The 24,392-nt window shown below is 34.6% G+C and overlaps 2 protein-coding genes across 2 annotated transcripts; both read right to left on the bottom strand.

The window, feature by feature from the left end:
- Positions 1-4,799: 4,799 nt before the first annotated feature.
- On the bottom strand, positions 4,800-8,173 carry LOC131058925 (sesquiterpene synthase Cad-like). Its single transcript, XM_057992455.2, has 10 exons — positions 7,919-8,173; positions 7,559-7,761; positions 7,351-7,463; positions 7,019-7,236; positions 6,802-6,920; positions 6,450-6,548; positions 6,116-6,331; positions 5,855-5,993; positions 5,493-5,732; positions 4,800-5,379 (listed from the first exon to the last, which is right to left on the bottom strand). The coding sequence occupies exons 1-10, from the start codon at positions 8,081-8,083 to the stop codon at positions 5,056-5,058; spliced, it is 1,836 nt and encodes a 611-aa protein (XP_057848438.2). The 5' UTR covers positions 8,084-8,173; the 3' UTR covers positions 4,800-5,055.
- A 12,335-nt stretch (positions 8,174-20,508) lies between these two features.
- Positions 20,509-23,893, bottom strand: LOC131058927 (sesquiterpene synthase Cad-like). The gene is made up of 10 exons (XM_057992457.2): positions 23,640-23,893; positions 23,280-23,482; positions 23,072-23,184; positions 22,740-22,957; positions 22,523-22,641; positions 22,171-22,269; positions 21,837-22,052; positions 21,576-21,714; positions 21,214-21,453; positions 20,509-21,100 (listed from the first exon to the last, which is right to left on the bottom strand). Exons 1-10 carry the CDS (start codon positions 23,802-23,804, stop codon positions 20,777-20,779), a joined length of 1,836 nt encoding a protein of 611 aa, XP_057848440.2. The 5' UTR covers positions 23,805-23,893; the 3' UTR covers positions 20,509-20,776.
- Between the last annotated feature and the right edge of the window lie 499 nt (positions 23,894-24,392).

Genomic DNA, 24,392 nt, shown 5'->3' with positions numbered 1-24,392 from the left:
AATATTACAAAGGTCGGGAAGCTTAACTTAGACAAGAATAGAAGAAAACGATTCTTTATTTGGATCAAAAGTAGGAAATTTGAGTTTTGTGCACAATTAAATAGCATCTAAAAACCAATCCTAAGACTGCAAAATGAAACCAATATATTATTTATAAAGCGTAATACAATTTTTTTTACAATTTATATGCTATCAAGAGGATCCTAAAATAGGGCTAAAATGCTTACGTTCTTTCTATTGTTGTTACCATTTTTTCTCTTTAACAAGTTTTTCAATCCCCTTTGGTTGGAGGTGATATATAAAAATTTTAATTTTTAGATTCATAACCTACCAAACTCTATTACTTTTAAATTCCTTCCGAGAAAAGGAATAGGATTTTTAAAGATGAGATTATTGTGCCAAATGTTAATTTGATAAAAAAAAAATTCACAACTCAATTATTTGTATCCTACAGTGTTTTTTACCCCCCTTGCTTCCTTTTTCTTTCCTTTCTAGATATCTTCCGCGGGTTTGGGGGTTTTTCAGAGCTTTTTGGTGGCTGGCAGCCTGTTATTACTATGTTTTATGTGGCTTCCCTCGATGCTCACTCTGATTCTTTTTTGGTGAGGGTTGTGTTTTTCTCTTTGTCCCTAGTCTCCCGGGACTTTTTCTAATCTGGGTTGTCCTCCTATATAGATGGAGGGGTTGTTTCTGTGTTGGACCGTGAAAGGAATGTTTGGGCTTTTGGGCTGCTCTCCTCCTGGCTTTTTTGAGGCGGCCATTTCTCCTATTGAAGTGGAGATTCGGTGGCTGGGAGTGGTCTGGCTTCTACTTGCTGCAAGAGGGTTTTCTAGGCTGTCGTTCTTCCTTCTTCCTTTTCCTATTGAGGCGGGCCTCTTTCCTATTGAGGTGGGGAGATGGAGTGAAGAGGCCTTTCGGTTGATGTTGTTGCTCGAGTTTCTCATTGATGTTACCTGTCATTTCATTCATAGGAGTCTTCACAGAAAGGTCTGGGTCTTCTTTGTCCCTACCTCCCAGTTTATTTTGTGAGTTGAGGGAGCCTATCAAACCCCTCCTGGATCTTTGGGGTTCAAGTGAATAATGTTCCGTTTTTTTGTTTTAGCTTATGGGAGCCTTGGAAATCCCATTTTCAAGTTTTGGGAGCCTTGTAGTTTTCAAGTGCCCAGTCTAGCAAGTTATTGTTTTTGGTAAGGATCAGGTTTTGGTAAAAACACTCTGTTGCTGGTTTTGGGAGCCAGTTCAAAACCCAGTTTGAAGGTTAGGGGAGTCTTTCAAAACCCTTTGTGTCTAGATAGGGATTGTATGGTTTTATGTTGTAATCTGGTGTTTATGAAAGTTATGTAAGTTATGGGTTTTCTGAGACACCCTTGGTGTCTGGTGAAGGTTAAGGGAGCCTTGTTAAAACCCTTGTGCACGAGATAAGTGTTGGACTTTTGTGTCGTGGTTGCGGTTTGGGATACTGGTTTACAAAGCTTATTTCTCTTGGCAGCGATGCACTGTGGATTCTAGATCTTGGTAAAATCTGAGGATTTTGGGTCCCTTCAAAACCTATTGTAAGGGGTTTCGGGTCCCCTCAAAACCTGTTTATCCTTAATCAAAAATAGTCAATTCAAGGGAAACTATTGTCAAATTTTGAGGCACTTCATTTATTCTTTCCCCTTGAGTCACCAGGATTTTGGTAAAACCCTACAACAATGAAACTTGAGTCTGTATCTCTCTCTTTATTTTCTTGACCTCATCTAATCTACAGCATGTGACATCCATTTGAACCTTGGATTATTTAATATCCGTCATCTTGAAAGGGCGGTCCAAATCAATGGTCATAATTTGGCAATCTAACATATTCCTATCTCTTAGATCATTCTCTGCTACATGCAAGCCTGCTCATAATACACCCGAATACAATCGTTTTTCTTCTTTATCGTAGACATAGTTCTAGCCTGTTTTTATTGATGGATGAGATTCTTCTTCTCTGAATAATTCATTCATGTCTAGAGGGAGTATCTGAAACTATTTCTTTGTATTCAATTTTGTGTTTGATCCAACCCACATTATCTATTATTTGCTCTATATGAAAGACTTCTTCCTCTTGTTGCATTGTTTCCTCCACTAGCACCTTTTTAATTGTTGGGAGAATAGTGTCTCAACCTTGCATTTACATATGGTTACTATCTATAGATAGTTTTTATTTGAGCACGAAATGCTGTGAATTTCTCCCTGAAGCTTCTAGTTGGATAGATAAGTATTCTGGTAAAGTTACGTCACAAGATCACAGCTATTTTTGAAGATATTAAAATTTCTGTTTTGGAGGGATCTAATGAAAGGTTTAAATGTGATTTTGAGGACTTTAGAGGATCCTAAATGCCTTGAAAAGTGGGTGTAAGAATCATAGGGGCATAGGGGCTTATGAGGCAATAGAGAACTTCGTGATCTTTTTGGCGCTTCAAACGGCTCATCAATCGGACACACAGTTCGCACGTTATGGCCTCCAGAAGTTTGTACTCCTGAAATAGGAAATATAATTTGTATTGGACACATAAATGAGCTATAAAAGGGAGGGACACGTGTTTATGTGTGTTGTAACACGTCATAGGGCATGTAGAAGGGAGATAAGGTCAGCTACACCTTATTGGGTGGTTTTTAGCCCATGGTTTTCTAATGTCGTTTGACGGTTTCCTGTATTGTATCTCCTATATATGAGGTGCGTGAGATAGAGGTTGAGTGTAAGAGTTTTTTGGCTATTGAGTTACCTCTGAATCTCTGAATAGTGGTACTCCTGCGAAGAGATTGCTCTGCAAGTATATTGTAATATGTTTTGATTGTAGAATAATATATTGGGCGGCTTTTGGAGTGTGGGGATTTTCTCCCGAAAGGGTTTTCCCCACGTAAATCACCATGTTATGGTTTGAATGTTATCGTATCTATTTTTGTTTTCTGTAACTGTTGTAAATATTGTTAAAAATTTTTCCATTACCCTCCTCTCAGGCTTAGTGTAGGAAGTTGTTCCGCTACTTAACTTCCTTACATTAATTGTAGGGGGAGTCTTAAGAAGAGATACATCTCTCATTGTTTCTTAAAACCGTCTATGTAGCATGATGATTAAGGGGAGTTTCAACTCCTCTTATTGATTCTAAGATCTATTTCTAAGATAGGACTTCTTCCTAGATTCCAATCACTTCATCCTCAACAGGAAATAAAACACGAACATATGCTTACATGAAGATTGATGCAAATTTTTGCTCCATGATGTCTAGATCTTGAAGGATTTCTAAATAATATGGTGGGATGACATTTCACGTTGATGCTTGAAGATCGTAGTGCTTGAAGATGTATGTGAATTGAATATGGTGGATGTGAAAATGAACTAGAAGACTTCTCTTATATAGTGTTCTCAAGGCATTTTCCTGATTAGGCTAACCTCCAATGGTCAAAGTAAGACATTACGATATGAAACCAACCAGTGGGAAGTGCACACAGACATTTTAAAATTTGGGACCTGTCTAGGGGGACAAGGGCACCTGGGACACCTTGTCTACCCAAAATAGGGTGACAAATCCACAGATGGTGTGCACTCAACAACTCGAGATAGAGATTCAAATCACCATCCAAGCAAGTGACTTTAGTTTCAAGGTAAAAGGCCAAAAACGGACATGGATAAGAGCTAAAATGGGTCACACTAAGGCAAGAGCACAAAAAGTGGTATAAATTGTATGGTGTTACAATTTATGATGCTATAGAAAGGTAAGTTGGATTTAGGGGAACTAATAGATGAACCACGGCACAAGGATGATCAAAAGCTTGATAATCCAAAAAACTTAATATTTCTCCAGTTTTTACCTTTTGACTTGGTAATCTGACTAGGACATGAACATCGGGACATGAAAATTTGGAAATCCTAACAAAATGGTCGTCATAATGCTTCAATTTAGTTATACAATCCATATTTATAAAATCCATTATATTTTTCATAAATGATATAGAAAGAAAACTTCTTTTCATCATAGTTTTTTCAATAAAACTTGAATAATTAATTTTGATGAAAAATAATATTACCATAACATGCAAATTTGAATATTTCTTACAAATAATTAAATATTATTAAATAATAAATAATAGTATCTAATAACCTAAAGAAACTTTTTAAAACAAACCAAAACCATGACTTAATAATAAGATTTCTCTTAATAATTCAAAGTGATATTTTTAACATTAGGATTGAGAAGTTGACCATGTCTACAAGAGGCTTGTGTTAATCTTCAAAGCACTTGAAACATTATTCTTTAAACGATGGTCATGCACAGGCAGCCACACTCTTCTTTTATTTATGTTTGAGACGTCTTGTGTATTGCACTTAATTGAGTTCCATTCCCCAGACTCTCTCGCATTAACTACATCGACTCATTATATGTATCTAGTCAAGTCTTGTAGTGTTGTTAGAATCTTGTAGGTCATCTTTGTTACGTTTAGAACATTTTATACTTTCTTAAGTAGATATTTTTTATAAAATAAATTGTAAAATTTGTTAAAAGCCTTTGTTTTATTTTACGAGGTATTTTAGTTAGATGGTTTAGTAAAACATTTGAATAAATTTTGTTGGCATGTTTACAGTTAAAGAAGTAGGTTGTCTTTATATTTCAAAAAGTATTTTTCTATAAATACACTTCTTTTGACATAAGTGGAATTGTAATTGATCGATACAATAACATACTTCATTCAATAACACATGAATTTCTTTGAAAATTGTCAAAATATTCTTGATATAATTTAAGAACCGTTACAAAAAATTTCATCAATTTACAAAATAACAGATTCTAGTCATTTGAAATAAGGTGGGTAACTGCACATTATCATGTCTGCAATTTTGTATTTTGTACGTTTATAGATGCAAAAATAAGCATCTATATATATGCTACATCAAAAAATATGCTAAAATAATTTCTTGTTATATAATTGAGGATCCTCTAGGGTTACTGTGGGCCCTAAGAACATTTCTATTTATCTTTTTACTTGGGATCTCGAAAAGAACAATGCATAGAGTCAACCTTATTTTGATTTTTACATATTTCTTTTATCAGAGATCAAAGGTATAGGATTGATCAAGAGTTTCATTATGTCATCCTTTGTACCCTTGAATGATGTTGAAAACCCATCAATGTCCCTCCATAAGAAAGCCACCCATCTATACATACAATCAAAATACACCTTTTTGCAGCATGTTGGTATATCTTTCTCATAAAATAAAAAATCTTTGGTTAACTCTTCCATGTGTAACTCGGTGAGAATGCTTGCATGCTCCAAAGCTTGCTCCATCGTGGTCCCAGGGTTATCTCTTATGTAACAATCTAGCCAAGAAGCATTCTCTCCATTTTCAAGTTGTTCCTTCAAAATGAAATATGCTCATTTAGAACAAGGATATATAAGTGATTTTTATTTTTAAAATCTACGATTCATGGATGATAAGATAGGTCTAGCTAAGTTTGGTCGATAAATACCTGAAAATCTTTGCAATCGTCGATTAATCTACAACCCAACATTACATCAAGCTCAATTTTTTTGATTCTTTCTAGAATATCATCAGGAAGAGACGTGTTAATTAACAGCATTGGAAACAGTGTGACCACAGGTACAGTTGAAGAGTCCAGGGCATTCTTTAAATATTCATCCAGAGTAGGGCGATAATCAGTAGCAATCCATTCTGCATCTTTGAATTCTGCCAAAATAAGATTTGTCCACTGCAATAGAATATATATGAAATACATTGTAAGATTTATGAGTATTTTACACAAAAACAATATATTTATTTATATTTTTCAACATCAAATGTTCGATACATAAATTTGATCTCGCGACTTACATATTCTTGCATCCACTTGCGTGCACGTGGACCATGTATTTTCTCTGCTTCATCAGCTAATTCCATGTATGTTTCATGAGTAAATTGCAAACAGATTTGCATAAATTTGGGAAAGCGATCCATCATAGACATATCCCAACTGAGTAAGGATGAAATGCAAGCAAATTAGTTATTTTGTTAAAGAAAAATGATAATCAAATAATATTTATATGATTCTCAATATATGAGGCTCCACAAATGAATAGAAAACACTATACTTACTTGATCACGGCTTCCTTAAAATGTATAAGCTCATCATAGGTTCCATAAGTGTCAAAAATGTCATCAATGACTGTAATTATGGTACCGAGCTTAGCATATCCAACTCGAGTTAGAGAGAATTCATGTTCATACAATCCACAGGCATATGCAAGATAATACTCCACATGTCGGTGTCGAAAGAAATTAAGCTTGTTTACACTTGCTTCAGTCCACCATCTACACATTATATCACCACATACATGTTATTCCAATACAATTAATACTGCAAGTACTCTAAATGACATAGTAAACTATTTTATTTAGTTAACACAATTTTCATTTGAAGATATATTACTTGGATATAATTTTGAGCTCAATCTGATGTTGAGCTTGTATTATGTTGAAATCTAATATTGCCGCTTCCAAAATAGTTTGACAAATCTCATTTGGAATCCTGAAAGAAAACATCATGTTCAAATAAAATAAGTTAGCTCAGATTTTCATCCTCTCTTGTCTATAACTATTAAGATCACACTCAAAATATGACTTCATGAACAATAAAATATGTTAGTAAAAGTAGAATATTTTATATTTGAGTTCTATCTAATCCAAGAAGATTTGACATATGCAAAACAAAACAGATGAATCTTCACATTTCAGGTACCTTAAAAAAATGTGTTTAGAAGAGAAAAGATTGATGTACTCACTTATAAACGCCCTCCATTGACATCCAAGAATCAACATCTTGTCTAAATATTTGTATGGAGCTCCATGCTTCCCATCGTGGATTTCTGGATCTCCAAGAAAATTTCAGAAAGTAATCAACCTGCAGATTTTAATGAAATGGACTACTTGTTAAATCTATACTGTGGAATAAAATAATTTTATAACAACTTAATGATGAAAATTGAATGCTGTACTTGCCTCTGTCAAAAGCTGGCTTTTCTCGTGGCTCTGTCCAAGAGTTTGTTGAAGGTATCGAGAGGCAAATGATTTAGCTTCTCTCAGAATTGTTTCTCCTGGAAAACAAATCTCTGCAGCTTGATATAAACTCAACACACTTCTTAATTCATTGTCGCCTTCTTCAACCGGTCGCGTCAAAACGAACTGTCCATTTTCATCTTGAAAATTTCTAAATACCTCTGCTTGGATCAAAACAAAATATTGTAAAATGTCAAATTATTTCAGAATACTTGTGATCTGATTAAATCGATAGCTATTGTTAGAATTGAAATAGCAAAGTTTAAAATAGAAACCTGGAGATACATGATATCCATTGAGGCGAAGAATTCGAAATCCCAAAGCGGTAGAGCGGAGATCTGCAGTGGAATTTTGAGTCCCCCATGAAATACCATTTACATTCCAATACCTGTTTAAAGAGATATAATCAGTACTAATCAAATGAAATCGGCAAGTAAGAGAAATGAATCAGAATGAATGGAAAAATGGAAGGCACGGCAGTACTTGTAAGTATAGTCAAGGAGCACTTTGATTTCCTTTTCAAAATATCGATGAATTCCTAATCGTTGCACAGCGTCAACTATGAAGAATCTCTGAAGCAGGTCAGAAGAGGAGGGACATATTTCTCCGTCTCCAAGCAGAGGATTGAATGCGTTTTCCTTGATCTGCTCAATCAAGCTCTCCACCCTCTCACGGTATGAAGCTTCCTGTTGATCAACAATTAAACAGGTTAAGTCAAAACAGAACAATGAAGATTGAGGTTGCAGATAAATCAAAACAGAACCGAATCTGAATGGATTGCAGATAAATCAAAATGAATGAATGAATGAGCAATTAAACAATTAAACAGCGACACCCACGTACCCCATATGGCGATGAAAGGGATTGGAGGAAATCGTCGTGCCAAACATTGGCATGATATTTGCCCATCCTTCGATCCACCGATTGCCCATCATTCTCTGAAATTTGACAACTTCGATCCACCAATTTCTCATTCTCTGAAATTTGACAAGTTGCTACTGCAGCCATTCTTTGTTTGTGAATAATAGAGAGTACAAGGGCAGAAAAAGAAGGAATGGGAAGAATGTGAGTGCAGAAAAGAAGGAATGGGAAGAATGTGATTGCAGTAAAGAAGGAATGGGAAGAGGTATTTATTGTAATGTAATGTTCAACGCTCGTGGTGATGGAAATTTGAAGGAAGGAAGTCAAAATTGGGCGTCTCAGAAAAATTGGGTCGCGTCAATGTTCAACGCTCGTGGTCATGTCATTTCGCAGCCAAATTTCAATGAAGTAATTTCACTCGTGGTCATGTGCGCAAAAACGAGACAGTATTAAATCGGGATATAGTTGGTAGAGAGTGCATGTATACATCTTGCTTTGTTTTTTTGCATGCTTTGCATTTACATTTTCGCACTGATTTTTTCATGCCTGATTTAAGTTTTTTTTATGCTAATCAATCATTAATTCTGAATTTTAATAAAGTTTTAATAAGCGGGCCTTTAATAAACAAATTTTAGAAAAAAAAAATCATTTTTTTTTGGTCGACAAAGGCAAAGCCATAGAACTTAAATTCACAAAAAGATAGGGGAGAGCATATCTCTCAAAATTTGAATGGAGGCAACTGCAACGGTTATGCTCTTGGCACACGACCCCGACCCCTTCTACGACCACGACCGCTTGGACGACCCCTGCTACGGCCCGGACCACTGCTCCCACCACTTTCAGAAACACTCGGCGTGACAACCTAAGATTCTCCACTCGGGAGAGGAGGGTCGATATGTTCTTCTTCCTGAAGGAAGCCATCAAGAATTGCATACTCTTCAAGTCCTCCTTATTATGGTCTCCAGGCTGATTAGGGAGGATTCTCCACTTCAAATAGTCTACTACCGTTGAAACATTTTGCCTGTACTTTCTCCTGGCAGGGCCTTTTACGTCCAGAAGGAGATGATAGAAGGTGACATTTTCTGCTTCTCCATGGGTAGCCTCAATATCTGTAAGCCTCGAGACACTCGATGACATTTTCTCCTTCTTCATGGGTAGCCTCAATATCTGCAAGCCGCGGAACAGTCGAACCAGGTAGGGCATAATATAAGACCTTGTCAAGTCCACCTAATAGTTCAGGCTCAAAGAGCTCGGAGGCCAAGGCAGAGGTGATACCTTCAGAGAACCCTGCATCAAGAACAGTACCCATGAACCGAGAGGAAATCTACGTGTTATCCTTGTAGAATTCCTTTCTATCCTGGTGACCTTGACCCAATATCATTTTTGTTGCGATGAGAACGAGAGGGTTAACCGTGCGGAGCAAGCGCTTGAGTCCGAGGTCTGTTATTTCCTTGAAGCAACATTGATGAACATGACTAGAAAGAGAGATTTGCGTTTCAACCCCAAGGCAAAGAATGGGGTGTGAAGATAGATTGATAACAATCCTGGAAGGAGGCTCCGCCATTGCCAATTCTGAAGCAAAGAAACCTTGCAGAAAAAACAAGAAAGTCGAGCAACCTGCAAGGAATGGGTTACGAAAAAAGACGAATCGAATTGTTGAAGAGTGTGAAATTCCTTCAATTAAGATGGAAATTATTCCACTCGAGAGAAGTTTGCCGCCTTCATTATTGGATTGTATTATAGGGCCTAGCCAACCTGCGAGCATATGCAAACTTCTTCTCTTTGCCCTTAGATACGCCTCGACAACCTCAAAATGGAGATGCCATCATGACATAAAATTGATTAACACATCAAATCATTTAAAGTTGTTCGCTTTAAGCTCATTCTCATCCAACTTTTCTTTCTAACCTCATAGTCATCCGAGCAAACTACCTAGTAATCCTCCATAAGATAAGGCGAGTGGCAACTGTTGTTAATGAATTCGAAGATGAAGAGATTTTTCTATATTTAGAGGGGGGATTCCATACAAGGTTTTCAAATCAAAATTTTTAAAGCTATCTACCAATCATAATTTTGAGCATCTAGAGTATCCTAGAGGTACTTGTGTAGTGGTTTCTTTGAATCTAAGCTTAATCCTGTTGTAGAGTAAGGATTCATCACCACTTCTTCATCAATAGTTGCAACATGTGCCTTTTGAGTTTGAAATAATTGGCTAGGAAGTTTTTCCCAATGGATTTTCTCCTTTTGCTATTGGTTTTAATTTGGTACATCATTAGTCTTTGTTCCAAGACTCAAATCACCTTTTATCAATCTAGTTACGCTTAAGGGCGGCACTAATTAAGTTGTGATATTCTACCTAGAATATTTCTTCTACATAATTTTTTTCTTGTTGATGTTGTCGACTATGGATAAGCTTGTTGAGGTGTACTTTCTTGCATAGAGTTTCATAACCCATATTCTAGTGAGCAACTGTTATTCTTGCTAGCCCATCCTCTTGCTGATATATTTGTCAATCATGTTGTGATTTTAGCAAATCCATTTTGACTATTGCATTGCACATTCTATATTTTAGTTAATCCCTTAACTTGTTGATATTAACAATCTATTCTAAGATCTTGGCTATTCCTACAAGAAATGTCAATAGCCTAGATAATCTTAAAATGCCACAATAATATAGAGGCAAGCAAGCTTAACCCAAATAAGAATAGAAGAGGATGGTACAGGAGCTTATTTGGATCAAAATAAAGAAACTAGAATTTGGTGCTTAACTAACTACCATCTAAAAACAAACTGTGAGAATCTAAAATAATATCAACGTCTTTTAATGAAACATGACCAATATTTAAGTAAATCGGTCAAAATTGACCACAATTCATATGTTAAGCATATATTTTCAAATTCTTCTCCATACGTGTCTGTGTGTGTGTGTGTGTGTGTGTGATATTTTAAAAAAGGGTATTTTGTCCTTGTAGGCGTGAATATATGATGATTATGCCAATTTAAGTGTTTTGAATCGGAATCCCTAGTAACAATAGTTAGCCTTCAATTTTTTAACAAATTATATTCATTGGTTTTAAACGTTATTCTTAAACACCAAATAGGTTAATAGGTTAAAGGTATATTCTTGCTAATAAAAATATTAAAATTGCTTGCCACTTTTATATGTTATTAGAGTTTAAATTGGTTTTTATTCTTTAACAATTTAATCCCGTTACATGTTTAAATAAAGTATGTAGGAGCTTAAGATGTATAAACTAATTTTGTTTGTATCATATTTTGGGGGAGGAGAAACATATGAAATTCAAACACCTTCACCTTCCTCTTTTTTAAATAGAAAATCCTTATTTATATAAAAATTCACAATTTCCATCCTCACTTGCTTGGTAAAATGGTGCAAGATGACTCATTGCCACAAAGAATCCTTTCTTCTATCTTTATCCACAAATAAAGAGTTATGACTTACATTTTTCCTTAGAATATACAAAGAAATATGAAATTCAAAAAGTGGAGCCTGTATTTTAATTGAATATATATAATATAGCACTTTGTATTCATTATATCCTTAGCCATCATAATAAATAACCACCTCTTGCAATCACTTAGGCAACTTCATATCTACTCTTATTTTTCATATGTTGTATAAATTTAATATATTGCTCCTCATAGTAATGCCAATAGCTCCCAATCCTTAACCGCCACAATATTACAAAGCTAAGGAAGCTTAACTCAAACAAGAATAGAAGAGAATGATTGTTTATTTGGATCAAACGTAGGAAATTTGAGTTTTGTGCACAATTAAATAGCATCTAAAAAATGAAACCAGTATTTTTTATAAAGTGTTATAAATAGTTAAATAACTCATTCAAATTTGGCCATAATCCATTGCATTAACATATAAAAGAATATTTTTTCAAATTCTTATACATATATGTACAAAATCCTCATATTTAATTATATACAATTTTTTGTACAATTTATATGCTATTAAGAGGATCCCAAAATAGAGCAAAAATGCTTATCTTGTTTCTAGTGTCCTTACCATTTTTTCTCTTCAACATGTTTTTCAATCCCCTTTAGTTAGAGGTGATATATAAAATTCTAAATTTTAAGATTCATAACCTGCCAAGCTCTATTACTTTTAAATTCGTTCCAAGAAAAAGAATAGGATTTTTAAAGCTTTTTGTGTCAAAGATTAATTCAACAAAAAAAATCATAACTCGATTATTTGTATCCTATCCTAATTAATAGGGATTGTATGACCATCTAACACAATGCTATCAAAAGGACATAAATGTGAAAGTAATTTAAATTTTTGGTTGTTTGAATTTAATTGTTGTCATTGCATCAAGTGATATATTTGACAAGTGATATCCTATGATGAAATGCATTATGAAGACTATTACAAATGGTTCTTTCTAGTGGTGTTCACCAAGGGAGGTTTGGTGTGTGAGACAAAGACCAATCGTTAGAGGTGGTTCCAAAACAAAGGAAGAGGAAGGTGTCATAGGAGAAATCTATGGTGGATTTTATGAAGTACATGGACAAAGAGATTAAAGGTTCTTTGAGAAGTTGGATGGTCATAATTTGGGAAATCTCTAATGGTTTAGATAGGTCCACTGACATATGTATTCACGACGCATTGTATAAGATTCTTTTTGATTTAGCATACAATTTCAAGCATTGGAACACCTTTGAAATTGTACAATCATTAAATTTGTTGGATATTGATGCTGCTAGGACATGTTGTTCTCATTGATGTCAACATAATCCTGTGTTTTGGTGTTGCAGGAAGTTGTTTGGTGATCCGATGTCTGCAGTGAGTTGGTCTGGTGGTTGGGATGCTGAATCAACTAGAGATACTTCATTTATTCCATGATTCTATGTGGCGATTTGGTCGAGTTGTGGATTATGGCATAAAGACTATTCTTCTGTGCTCTATAGTTGGCAGAGTCCGGTATTTGATCCGTTGTGCTCCGATATGATCACATTTTTGGTTGCGGATCTGGGAGAGTATTTTGGATGTTAATATGTATCTTCATTTCAAATGGTTCATGATTTAGTGCTCCGCAAGTTATCTTTCTAGTCTGAATTATTGCTGATAAGTGTTCTTGAGTATTAGCGTGTTGATCGATGAAGATTTGAATAAAGATGGAGATGAAGGGTCGCGTCAATGTTCAACGCTCGTGGTCATGTCATTTCGCAGCCAAATTTCAATGAAGTAATTTCACTCATGGTCATGTGCGCAAATACGAGACAGTATTTAATTGGGATAGTTGGTAGAGAGTGCGTGTATACGTCTTGCTTTATTTTTTTCATTTCTTTGCATTTACATTTTCTCACTGATTTTTTCATGCCTGTTCTTTTCTCGAGATTTAATTTTTTTATTCCTTTTAAAAACTTTTTATGCTAATCAATCATTACACGATAAAGTTTCAAAATCAAGGGAAATTTTAGGGTATTATAATCAGTGAATTTTAATAAATTTTTAATGATTGTGTCTTTATTAAGTAAATTTTAGAAAAAAAGTCATTTGATCATCAAGTTTTGTATAATTTTTTAAACTAGCGATTAATAAGGGCTAGTGGCTCTAGTCATTTTGACAGTATACCAACTCAAGGGTGTCGTGAATGGTTATCCACTTCAAAGCATATCCTTGCAAAGCAAAATCTTTTTATATTTAGATTATAAGCTTCTATATCTAGAGACCAAGCACCTATATATTAAACCCTTGAATTAAGTTCACCAATGTAGGCTACGTACCAACCATAATTTTGAGCATCCGAGAGTATCCTAAAGTTACTTGTGTAGCGGTTTCTTTGAATCTGAACAAGTAATCTTGTTTTGAGTAAAGATTCATCCACAAATTTCTCAGTCTTGGGAATTCGACAAATTGCTTCTACAACCATTCTTTCTATGTTGCTATTTTTCAAATATCCAATGCCTCTGATAATAGACTATGACAATGGTTATTATCATTTAAAGCTATCTACATTCAGATTATCTTTCTCACCTCATAGCCATCTGAGCAGACTGCCTAGTAATCCTCCATAAGATAAGGAGAGTGGCATTTGTTGTTAATTAATTCAAAGATGAAGAGATTTTTCTACATTTAGAGGGGGAATTCCATACAAGGTTTTCAAATAAAAAATTTTAAAGTTGTGTACCAATCTTAATTTTAAGAATCCGAGAGTATCATAGAGGTACTTGTGGAGTGTTTTCTTTGAATTTGAACTTAATCTTGTTGTAGAGCAAGGATTCATCACCAGTTCTTCATCAATAGTTGCAACATGTTCCTTTTGAGTTTGAAATAATTGGCTAGAAGGTTTTTCCCAATGGATTTTCTCCTTTTCCTATTAGTTTTAAGTTGGTACATCATTAGTCTTTGATCCAACACCCAAATCACTTTTTATCCATCTAGTTAAGCTTAAGGGCGGTACTAAGTGTATAATACTCTACCTAGAATATGTCTTATATATAGTTTATCTTGTTGATGCTATCCACTATGGATAAGCTTGTTGAGTTACATACTCTCTTGCATAGAGTTGCATAACCTATATTCTAGATAGCAACTGTTATTCTTGATATCCCGTCCTCTTTCTATATATTTGTCAATCATATTGTGAGTTTAGCAAATCCATTTTGACTATTGCATTGCACATTCTATATTTTAGTTAATCTCTTAACTTGTTGATATCAACCATCTATTCTAAGATCTTAGCTATTCCCATAAGAAATGTCACTAGCCTTTAATCTTAGACCAGCACAATACTATAGAGGCAAACTGACCCAAATAAGAATAGAAGATAGAATGGTGCCTTATTTGGATCAAAATAAAGAAACTAGAATTTGGTGCGTAACTAACTACCATATATAAAAATGGTTAGAATCTAAAATAATATCAATGTCTTTTAATGAAACATGACCAATATTTAAGTAAGCCGGTCAAAATTGGTCATAATTCAATATATTGACATACAAAAGCACATATTTTTAAATACTTGTCCGTGTGTGTGTGTGTGTGTGATTTAAAAAAAGGGTATTATGTCCTTGTAGGTGTGAATATATGATGATTATGTCAATTTAAGTGTTTTTAATTGGAATTCCTAGTAACAATAGCTAGCCTTCAATTTTTTAACAAATTATATTCATTGGTTTTAAATGTTATTCTTAAACATCAAATAGGTTAATAGGTTAAAGGCATATTTTTCCTAATAAAAAATTAATATTATTCAAGTCGCTTTTATATGTTATTAGAGTGTAAATTGTTTTTTTAATTCTTTAACAATTTAATCTTGTTATGTTTAAACAAAGTACGTCGTTCAACTTAAGCCACGTATAAACTAGATTTTTTTGTTATCATATTTTGGAGGAGGAGAAACATATGAAATTCAAACACCTTCACTTTCCTCTTTTTTAAATAGGAAACCCTTGTTTATATAAAAATTCACAATTTCCATCATCACTTGCTTGGTAAAATGGTGCAAGATGACTCCTTGCTACCAAGAATCCTTCCTTCTATCTTTATCCACAAACAAAGAATTATGAATTACATTTTTCCTTAGAATATACAAGGAAATATGAAGTTGAAAAAGTGGATACTATATTTTAATTCAATATATATAATACAGCGCTTGTATTCATTATATCCTTAGCCATCATAATAAATAACCGCCTCTTGCAATCACTTAGGCAACTTCATATCTACTCTAACTTTTCATATGTTGTATGAATTTAATATATTTCTCCCCATAGTAATGCCAATAGCTCCAAATCCTTAACCGCCACAATATTACAAAGGTCGGGAAGCTTAACTTAGACAAGAATAGAAGAAAACGATTCTTTATTTGGATCAAAAGTAGGAAATTTGAGTTTTGTGCACAATTAAATAGCATCTAAAAACCAATCCTAAGATTGCAAAATGAAACCAATATATTATTTATAAAGCGTAATACAATTTTTTTTACAATTTATATGCTATCAAGAGGATCCTAAAATAGGGCTAAAATGCTTACGTTCTTTCTATTGTTGTTACCATTTTTTCTCTTTAACAAGTTTTTCAATCCCCTTTGGTTGGAGGTGATATATAAAAATTTTAATTTTTAGATTCATAACCTACCAAACTCTATTACTTTTAAATTCCTTCCGAGAAAAGGAATAGGATTTTTAAAGATGAGATTATTGTGCCAAATGTTAATTTGATAAAAAAAAAATTCACAACTCAATTATTTGTATCCTACAGTGTTTTTTACCCCCCTTGCTTCCTTTTTCTTTCCTTTCTAGATATCTTCCGCGGGTTTGGGGGTTTTTCAGAGCTTTTTGGTGGCTGGCAGCCTGTTATTACTATGTTTTATGTGGCTTCCCTCGATGCTCACTCTGATTCTTTTTTGGTGAGGGTTGTGTTTTTCTCTTTGTCCCTAGTCTCCCGGGACTTTTTCTAATCTGGGTTGTCCTCCTATATAGATGGAGGGGTTGTTTCTGTGTTGGACCGTGAAAGGAATGTTTGGGCTTTTGGGCTGCTCTCCTCCTGGCTTTTTTGAGGCGGCCATTTCTCCTATTGAAGTGGAGATTCGGTGGCTGGGAGTGGTCTGGCTTCTACTTGCTGCAAGAGGGTTTTCTAGGCTGTCGTTCTTCCTTCTTCCTTTTCCTATTGAGGCGGGCCTCTTTCCTATTGAGGTGGGGAGATGGAGTGAAGAGGCCTTTCGGTTGATGTTGTTGCTCGAGTTTCTCATTGATGTTACCTGTCATTTCATTCATAGGAGTCTTCACAGAAAGGTCTGGGTCTTCTTTGTCCCTACCTCCCAGTTTATTTTGTGAGTTGAGGGAGCCTATCAAACCCCTCCTGGATCTTTGGGGTTCAAGTGAATAATGTTCCGTTTTTTTGTTTTAGCTTATGGGAGCCTTGGAAATCCCATTTTCAAGTTTTGGGAGCCTTGTAGTTTTCAAGTGCCCAGTCTAGCAAGTTATTGTTTTTGGTAAGGATCACGTTTTGGTAAAAACACTCTGTTGCTGGTTTTGGGAGCCAGTTCAAAACCCAGTTTGAAGGTTAGGGGAGTCTTTCAAAACCCTTTGTGTCTAGATAGGGATTGTATGGTTTTATGTTGTAATCTGGTGTTTATGAAAGTTATGTAAGTTATGGGTTTTCTGAGACACCCTTGGTGTCTGGTGAAGGTTAAGGGAGCCTTGTTAAAACCCTTGTGCACGAGATAAGTGTTGGACTTTTGTGTCGTGGTTGCGGTTTGGGATACTGGTTTACAAAGCTTATTTCTCTTGGCAGCGATGCACTGTGGATTCTAGATCTTGGTAAAATCTGAGGATTTTGGGTCCCTTCAAAACCTATTGTAAGGGGTTTCGGGTCCCCTCAAAACCTGTTTATCCTTAATCAAAAATAGTCAATTCAAGGGAAACTATTGTCAAATTTTGAGGCACTTCATTTATTCTTTCCCCTTGAGTCACCAGGATTTTGGTAAAACCCTACAACAATGAAACTTGAGTCTGTATCTCTCTCTTTATTTTCTTGACCTCATCTAATCTACAGCATGTGACATCCATTTGAACCTTGGATTATTTAATATCCGTCATCTTGAAAGGGCGGTCCAAATCAATGGTCATAATTTGGCAATCTAACATATTCCTATCTCTTAGATCATTCTCTGCTACATGCAAGCCTGCTCATAATACACCCGAATACAATCGTTTTTCTTCTTTATCGTAGACATAGTTCTAGCCTGTTTTTATTGATGGATGAGATTCTTCTTCTCTGAATAATTCATTCATGTCTAGAGGGAGTATCTGAAACTATTTCTTTGTATTCAATTTTGTGTTTGATCCAACCCACATTATCTATTATTTGCTCTATATGAAAGACTTCTTCCTCTTGTTGCATTGTTTCCTCCACTAGCACCTTTTTAATTGTTGGGAGAATAGTGTCTCAACCTTGCATTTACATATGGTTACTATCTATAGATAGTTTTTATTTGAGCACGAAATGCTGTGAATTTCTCCCTGAAGCTTCTAGTTGGATAGATAAGTATTCTGGTAAAGTTACGTCACAAGATCACAGCTATTTTTGAAGATATTAAAATTTCTGTTTTGGAGGGATCTAATGAAAGGTTTAAATGTGATTTTGAGGACTTTAGAGGATCCTAAATGCCTTGAAAAGTGGGTGTAAGAATCATAGGGGCATAGGGGCTTATGAGGCAATAGAGAACTTCGTGATCTTTTTGGCGCTTCAAACGGCTCATCAATCGGACACACAGTTCGCACGTTATGGCCTCCAGAAGTTTGTACTCCTGAAATAGGAAATATAATTTGTATTGGACACATAAATGAGCTATAAAAGGGAGGGACACGTGTTTATGTGTGTTGTAACACGTCATAGGGCATGTAGAAGGGAGATAAGGTCAGCTACACCTTATTGGGTGGTTTTTAGCCCATGGTTTTCTAATGTCGTTTGACGGTTTCCTGTATTGTATCTCCTATATATGAGGTGCGTGAGATAGAGGTTGAGTGTAAGAGTTTTTTGGCTATTGAGTTACCTCTGAATCTCTGAATAGTGGTACTCCTGCGAAGAGATTGCTCTGCAAGTATATTGTAATATGTTTTGATTGTAGAATAATATATTGGGCGGCTTTTGGAGTGTGGGGATTTTCTCCCGAAAGGGTTTTCCCCACGTAAATCACCATGTTATGGTTTGAATGTTATCGTATCTATTTTTGTTTTCTGTAACTGTTGTAAATATTGTTAAAAATTTTTCCATTACCCTCCTCTCAGGCTTAGTGTAGGAAGTTGTTCCGCTACTTAACTTCCTTACATTAATTGTAGGGGGAGTCTTAAGAAGAGATACATCTCTCATTGTTTCTTAAAACCGTCTATGTAGCATGATGATTAAGGGGAGTTTCAACTCCTCTTATTGATTCTAAGATCTATTTCTAAGATAGGACTTCTTCCTAGATTCCAATCACTTCATCCTCAACAGGAAATAAAACACGAACATATGCTTACATGAAGATTGATGCAAATTTTTGCTCCATGATGTCTAGATCTTGAAGGATTTCTAAATAATATGGTGGGATGACATTTCACGTTGATGCTTGAAGATCGTAGTGCTTGAAGATGTATGTGAATTGAATATGGTGGATGTGAAAATGAACTAGAAGACTTCTCTTATATAGTGTTCTCAAGGCATTTTCCTGATTAGGCTAACCTCCAATGGTCAAAGTAAGACATTACGATATGAAACCAACCAGTGGGAAGTGCACACAGACATTTTAAAATTTGGGACCTGTCTAGGGGGACAAGGGCACCTGGGACACCTTGTCTACCCAAAATAGGGTGACAAATCCAAAGATGGTGTGCACTCAACAACTCGAGATAGAGATTCAAATCACCATCCAAGCAAGTGACTTTAGTTTCAAGGTAAAAGGCCAAAAACGGACATGGATAAGAGCTAAAATGGGTCACACTAAGGCAAGAGCACAAAAAGTGGTATAAATTGTATGGTGTTACAATCTATGATGCTATAGAAAGGTAAGTTGGATTTAGGGGAACTAATAGATGAACCACGGCACAAGGATGATCAAAAGCTTGATAATCCAAAAAACTTAATATTTCTCCAGTTTTTACCTTTTGACTTGGTAATCTGACTAGGACATGAACATCGGGACATGAAAATTTGGAAATCCTAACAAAATGGTCGTCATAATGCTTCAATTTAGTTATACAATCCATATTTATAAAATCCATTATATTTTTCATAAATGATATAGAAAGAAAACTTCTTTTCATCATAGTTTTTTCAATAAAACTTGAATAATTAATTTTGATGAAAAATAATATTACCATAACATGCAAATTTGAATATTTCTTACAAATAATTAAATATTATTAAATAATAAATAATAGTATCTAATAACCTAAAGAAACTTTTTAAAACAAACCAAAACCATGACTTAATAATAAGATTTCTCTTAATAATTCAAAGTGATATTTTTAACATTAGGATTGAGAAGTTGACCATGTCTACAAGAGGCTTGTGTTAATCTTCAAAGCACTTGAAACATTATTCTTTAAACGATGGTCATGCACAGGCAGCCACACTCTTCTTTTATTTATGTTTGAGACGTCTTGTGTATTGCACTTAATTGAGTTCCATTCCCCAGACTCTCTCGCATTAACTACATCGACTCATTATATGTATCTAGTCAAGTCTTGTAGTGTTGTTAGAATCTTGTAGGTCATCTTTGTTACGTTTAGAACATTTTATACTTTCTTAAGTAGATATTTTTTATAAAATAAATTGTAAAATTTGTTAAAAGCCTTTGTTTTATTTTACGAGGTATTTTAGTTAGATGGTTTAGTAAAACATTTGAATAAATTTTGTTGGCATGTTTACAGTTAAAGAAGTAGGTTGTCTTTATATTTCAAAAAGTATTTTTCTATAAATACACTTCTTTTGACATAAGTGGAATTGTAATTGATCGATACAATAACATACTTCATTCAATAACACATGAATTTCTTTGAAAATTGTCAAAATATTCTTGATATAATTTAAGAACCGTTACAAAAAATTTCATCAATTTACAAAATAACAGATTCTAGTCATTTGAAATAAGGTGGGTAACTGCACATTATCATGTCTGCAATTTTGTATTTTGTACGTTTATAGATGCAAAAATAAGCATCTATATATATGCTACATCAAAAAATATGCTAAAATAATTTCTTGTTATATAATTGAGGATCCTCTAGGGTTACTGTGGGCCCTAAGAACATTTCTATTTGTCTTTTTACTTGGGATCTCGAAAAGAACAATGCATAGAGTCAACCTTATTTTGATTTTTACATATTTCTTTTATCAGAGATCAAAGGTATAGGATTGATCAAGAGTTTCATTATGTCATCCTTTGTACCCTTGAATGATGTTGAAAACCCATCAATGTCCCTCCATAAGAAAGCCACCCATCTATACATACAATCAAAATACACCTTTTTGCAGCATGTTGGTATATCTTTCTCATAAAATAAAAAATCTTTGGTTAACTCTTCCATGTGTAACTCGGTGAGAATGCTTGCATGCTCCAAAGCTTGCTCCATCGTGGTCCCAGGGTTATCTCTTATGTAACAATCTAGCCAAGAAGCATTCTCTCCATTTTCAAGTTGTTCCTTCAAAATGAAATATGCTCATTTAGAACAAGGATATATAAGTGATTTTTATTTTTAAAATCTACGATTCATGGATGATAAGATAGGTCTAGCTAAGTTTGGTCGATAAATACCTGAAAATCTTTGCAATCGTCGATTAATCTACAACCCAACATTACATCAAGCTCAATTTTTTTGATTCTTTCTAGAATATCATCAGGAAGAGACGTGTTAATTAACAGCATTGGAAACAGTGTGACCACAGGTACAGTTGAAGAGTCCAGGGCATTCTTTAAATATTCATCCAGAGTAGGGCGATAATCAGTAGCAATCCATTCTGCATCTTTGAATTCTGCCAAAATAAGATTTGTCCACTGCAATAGAATATATATGAAATACATTGTAAGATTTATGAGTATTTTACACAAAAACAATATATTTATTTATATTTTTCAACATCAAATGTTCGATACATAAATTTGATCTCGCGACTTACATATTCTTGCATCCACTTGCGTGCACGTGGACCATGTATTTTCTCTGCTTCATCAGCTAATTCCATGTATGTTTCATGAGTAAATTGCAAACAGATTTGCATAAATTTGGGAAAGCGATTTATCATAGACATATCCCAACTGAGTAAGGATGAAATGCAAGCAAATTAGTTATTTTGTTAAAGAAAAATGATAATCAAATAATATTTATATGATTCTCAATATATGAGGCTCCACAAATGAATAGAAAACACTATACTTACTTGATCACGGCTTCCTTAAAATGTATAAGCTCATCATAGGTTCCATAAGTGTCAAAAATGTCATCAATGACTGTAATTATGGTACCGAGCTTAGCATATCCAACTCGAGTTAGAGAGAATTCATGTTCATACAATCCACAGGCATATGCAAGATAATACTCCACATGTCGGTGTCGAAAGAAATTAAGCTTGTTTACACTTGCTTCAGTCCACCATCTACACATTATATCACCACATACATGTTATTCCAATATAATTAATACTGCAAGTACTCTAAATGACATAGTAAACTATTTTATTTAGTTAACACAATTTTCATTTGAAGATATATTACTTGGATATAATTTTGAGCTCAATCTGATGTTGAGCTTGTATTATGTTGAAATCTAATATTGCCGCTTCCAAAATAGTTTGACAAATCTCATTTGGAATCCTGAAAGAAAACATCATGTTCAAATAAAATAAGTTAGCTCAGATTTTCATCCTCTCTTGTCTATAACTATTAAGATCACACTCAAAATATGACTTCATGAACAATAAAATATGTTAGTAAAAGTAGAATATTTTATATTTGAGTTCTATCTAATCCAAGAAGATTTGACATATGCAAAACAAAACAGATGAATCTTCACATTTCAGGTACCTTAAAAAAATGTGTTTAGAACAGAAAAGATTGATGTACTCACTTATAAACGCCCTCCATTGACATCCAAGAATCAACATCTTGTCTAAATATTTGTATGGAGCTCCATGCTTCCCATCGTGGATTTCTGGATCTCCAAGAAAATTTCAGAAAGTAATCAACCTGCAGATTTTAATGAAATGGACTACTTGTTAAATCTATACTGTGGAATAAAATAATTTTATAACAACTTAATGATGAAAATTGAATGCTGTACTTGCCTCTGTCAAAAGCTGGCTTTTCTCGTGGCTCTGTCCAAGAGTTTGTTGAAGGTATCGAGAGGCAAATGATTTAGCTTCTCTCAGAATTGTTTCTCCTGGAAAACAAATCTCTGCAGCTTGATATAAACTCAACACACTTCTTAATTCATTGTCGCCTTCTTCAACCGGTCGCGTCAAAACGAACTGTCCATTTTCATCTTGAAAATTTCTAAATACCTCTGCTTGGATCAAAACAAAATATTGTAAAATGTCAAATTATTTCAGAATACTTGTGATCTGATTAAATCGATAGCTATTGTTAGAATTGAAATAGCAAAGTTTAAAATAGAAACCTGGAGATACATGATATCCATTGAGGCGAAGAATTCGAAATCCCAAAGCGGTAGAGCGGAGATCTGCAGTGGAATTTTGAGTCCCCCATGAAATACCATTTACATTCCAATACCTGTTTAAAGAGATATAATCAGTACTAATCAAATGAAATCGGCAAGTAAGAGAAATGAATCAGAATGAATGGAAAAATGGAAGGCACGGCAGTACTTGTAAGTATAGTCAAGGAGCACTTTGATTTCCTTTTCAAAATATCGATGAATTCCTAATCGTTGCACAGCGTCAACTATGAAGAATCTCTGAAGCAGGTCAGAAGAGGAGGGACATATTTCTCCGTCTCCAAGCAGAGGATTGAATGCGTTTTCCTTGATCTGCTCAATCAAGCTCTCCACCCTCTCACGGTATGAAGCTTCCTGTTGATCAACAATTAAACAGGTTAAGTCAAAACAGAACAATGAAGATTGAGGTTGCAGATAAATCAAAACAGAACCGAATCTGAATGGATTGCAGATAAATCAAAATGAATGAATGAATGAGCAATTAAACAATTAAACAGCGACACCCACGTACCCCATATGGCGATGAAAGGGATTGGAGGAAATCGTCGTGCCAAACATTGGCATGATATTTGCCCATCCTTCGATCCACCGATTGCCCATCATTCTCTGAAATTTGACAACTTCGATCCACCAATTTCTCATTCTCTGAAATTTGACAAGTTGCTACTGCAGCCATTCTTTGTTTGTGAATAATAGAGAGTACAAGGGCAGAAAAAGAAGGAATGGGAAGAATGTGAGTGCAGAAAAGAAGGAATGGGAAGAATGTGATTGCAGTAAAGAAGGAATGGGAAGAGGTATTTATTGTAATGTAATGTTCAACGCTCGTGGTGATGGAAATTTGAAGGAAGGAAGTCAAAATTGGGCGTCTCAGAAAAATTGGGTCGCGTCAATGTTCAACGCTCGTGGTCATGTCATTTCGCAGCCAAATTTCAATGAAGTAATTTCACTCGTGGTCATGTGCGCAAAAACGAGACAGTATTAAATCGGGATATAGTTGGTAGAGAGTGCATGTATACATCTTGCTTTGTTTTTTTGCATGCTTTGCATTTACATTTTCGCACTGATTTTTTCATGCCTGATTTAAGTTTTTTTTATGCTAATCAATCATTAATTCTGAATTTTAATAAAGTTTTAATAAGCGGGCCTTTAATAAACAAATTTTAGAAAAAAAAAATCATTTTTTTTTGGTCGACAAAGGCAAAGCCATAGAACTTAAAATCACAAAAAGATAGGGGAGAGCATATCTCTCAAAATTTGAATGGAG

The sequence above is a fragment of the Cryptomeria japonica genome, unplaced genomic scaffold (genome assembly GCF_030272615.1).
Source record: "Cryptomeria japonica unplaced genomic scaffold, Sugi_1.0 HiC_scaffold_1132, whole genome shotgun sequence".
Classification (NCBI taxonomy): Eukaryota; Viridiplantae; Streptophyta; class Pinopsida; order Cupressales; family Cupressaceae; genus Cryptomeria; species Cryptomeria japonica.
Note: the sequence above shows the minus strand (reverse complement) of the source record. Positions and strands in the feature narration are given on the sequence as shown.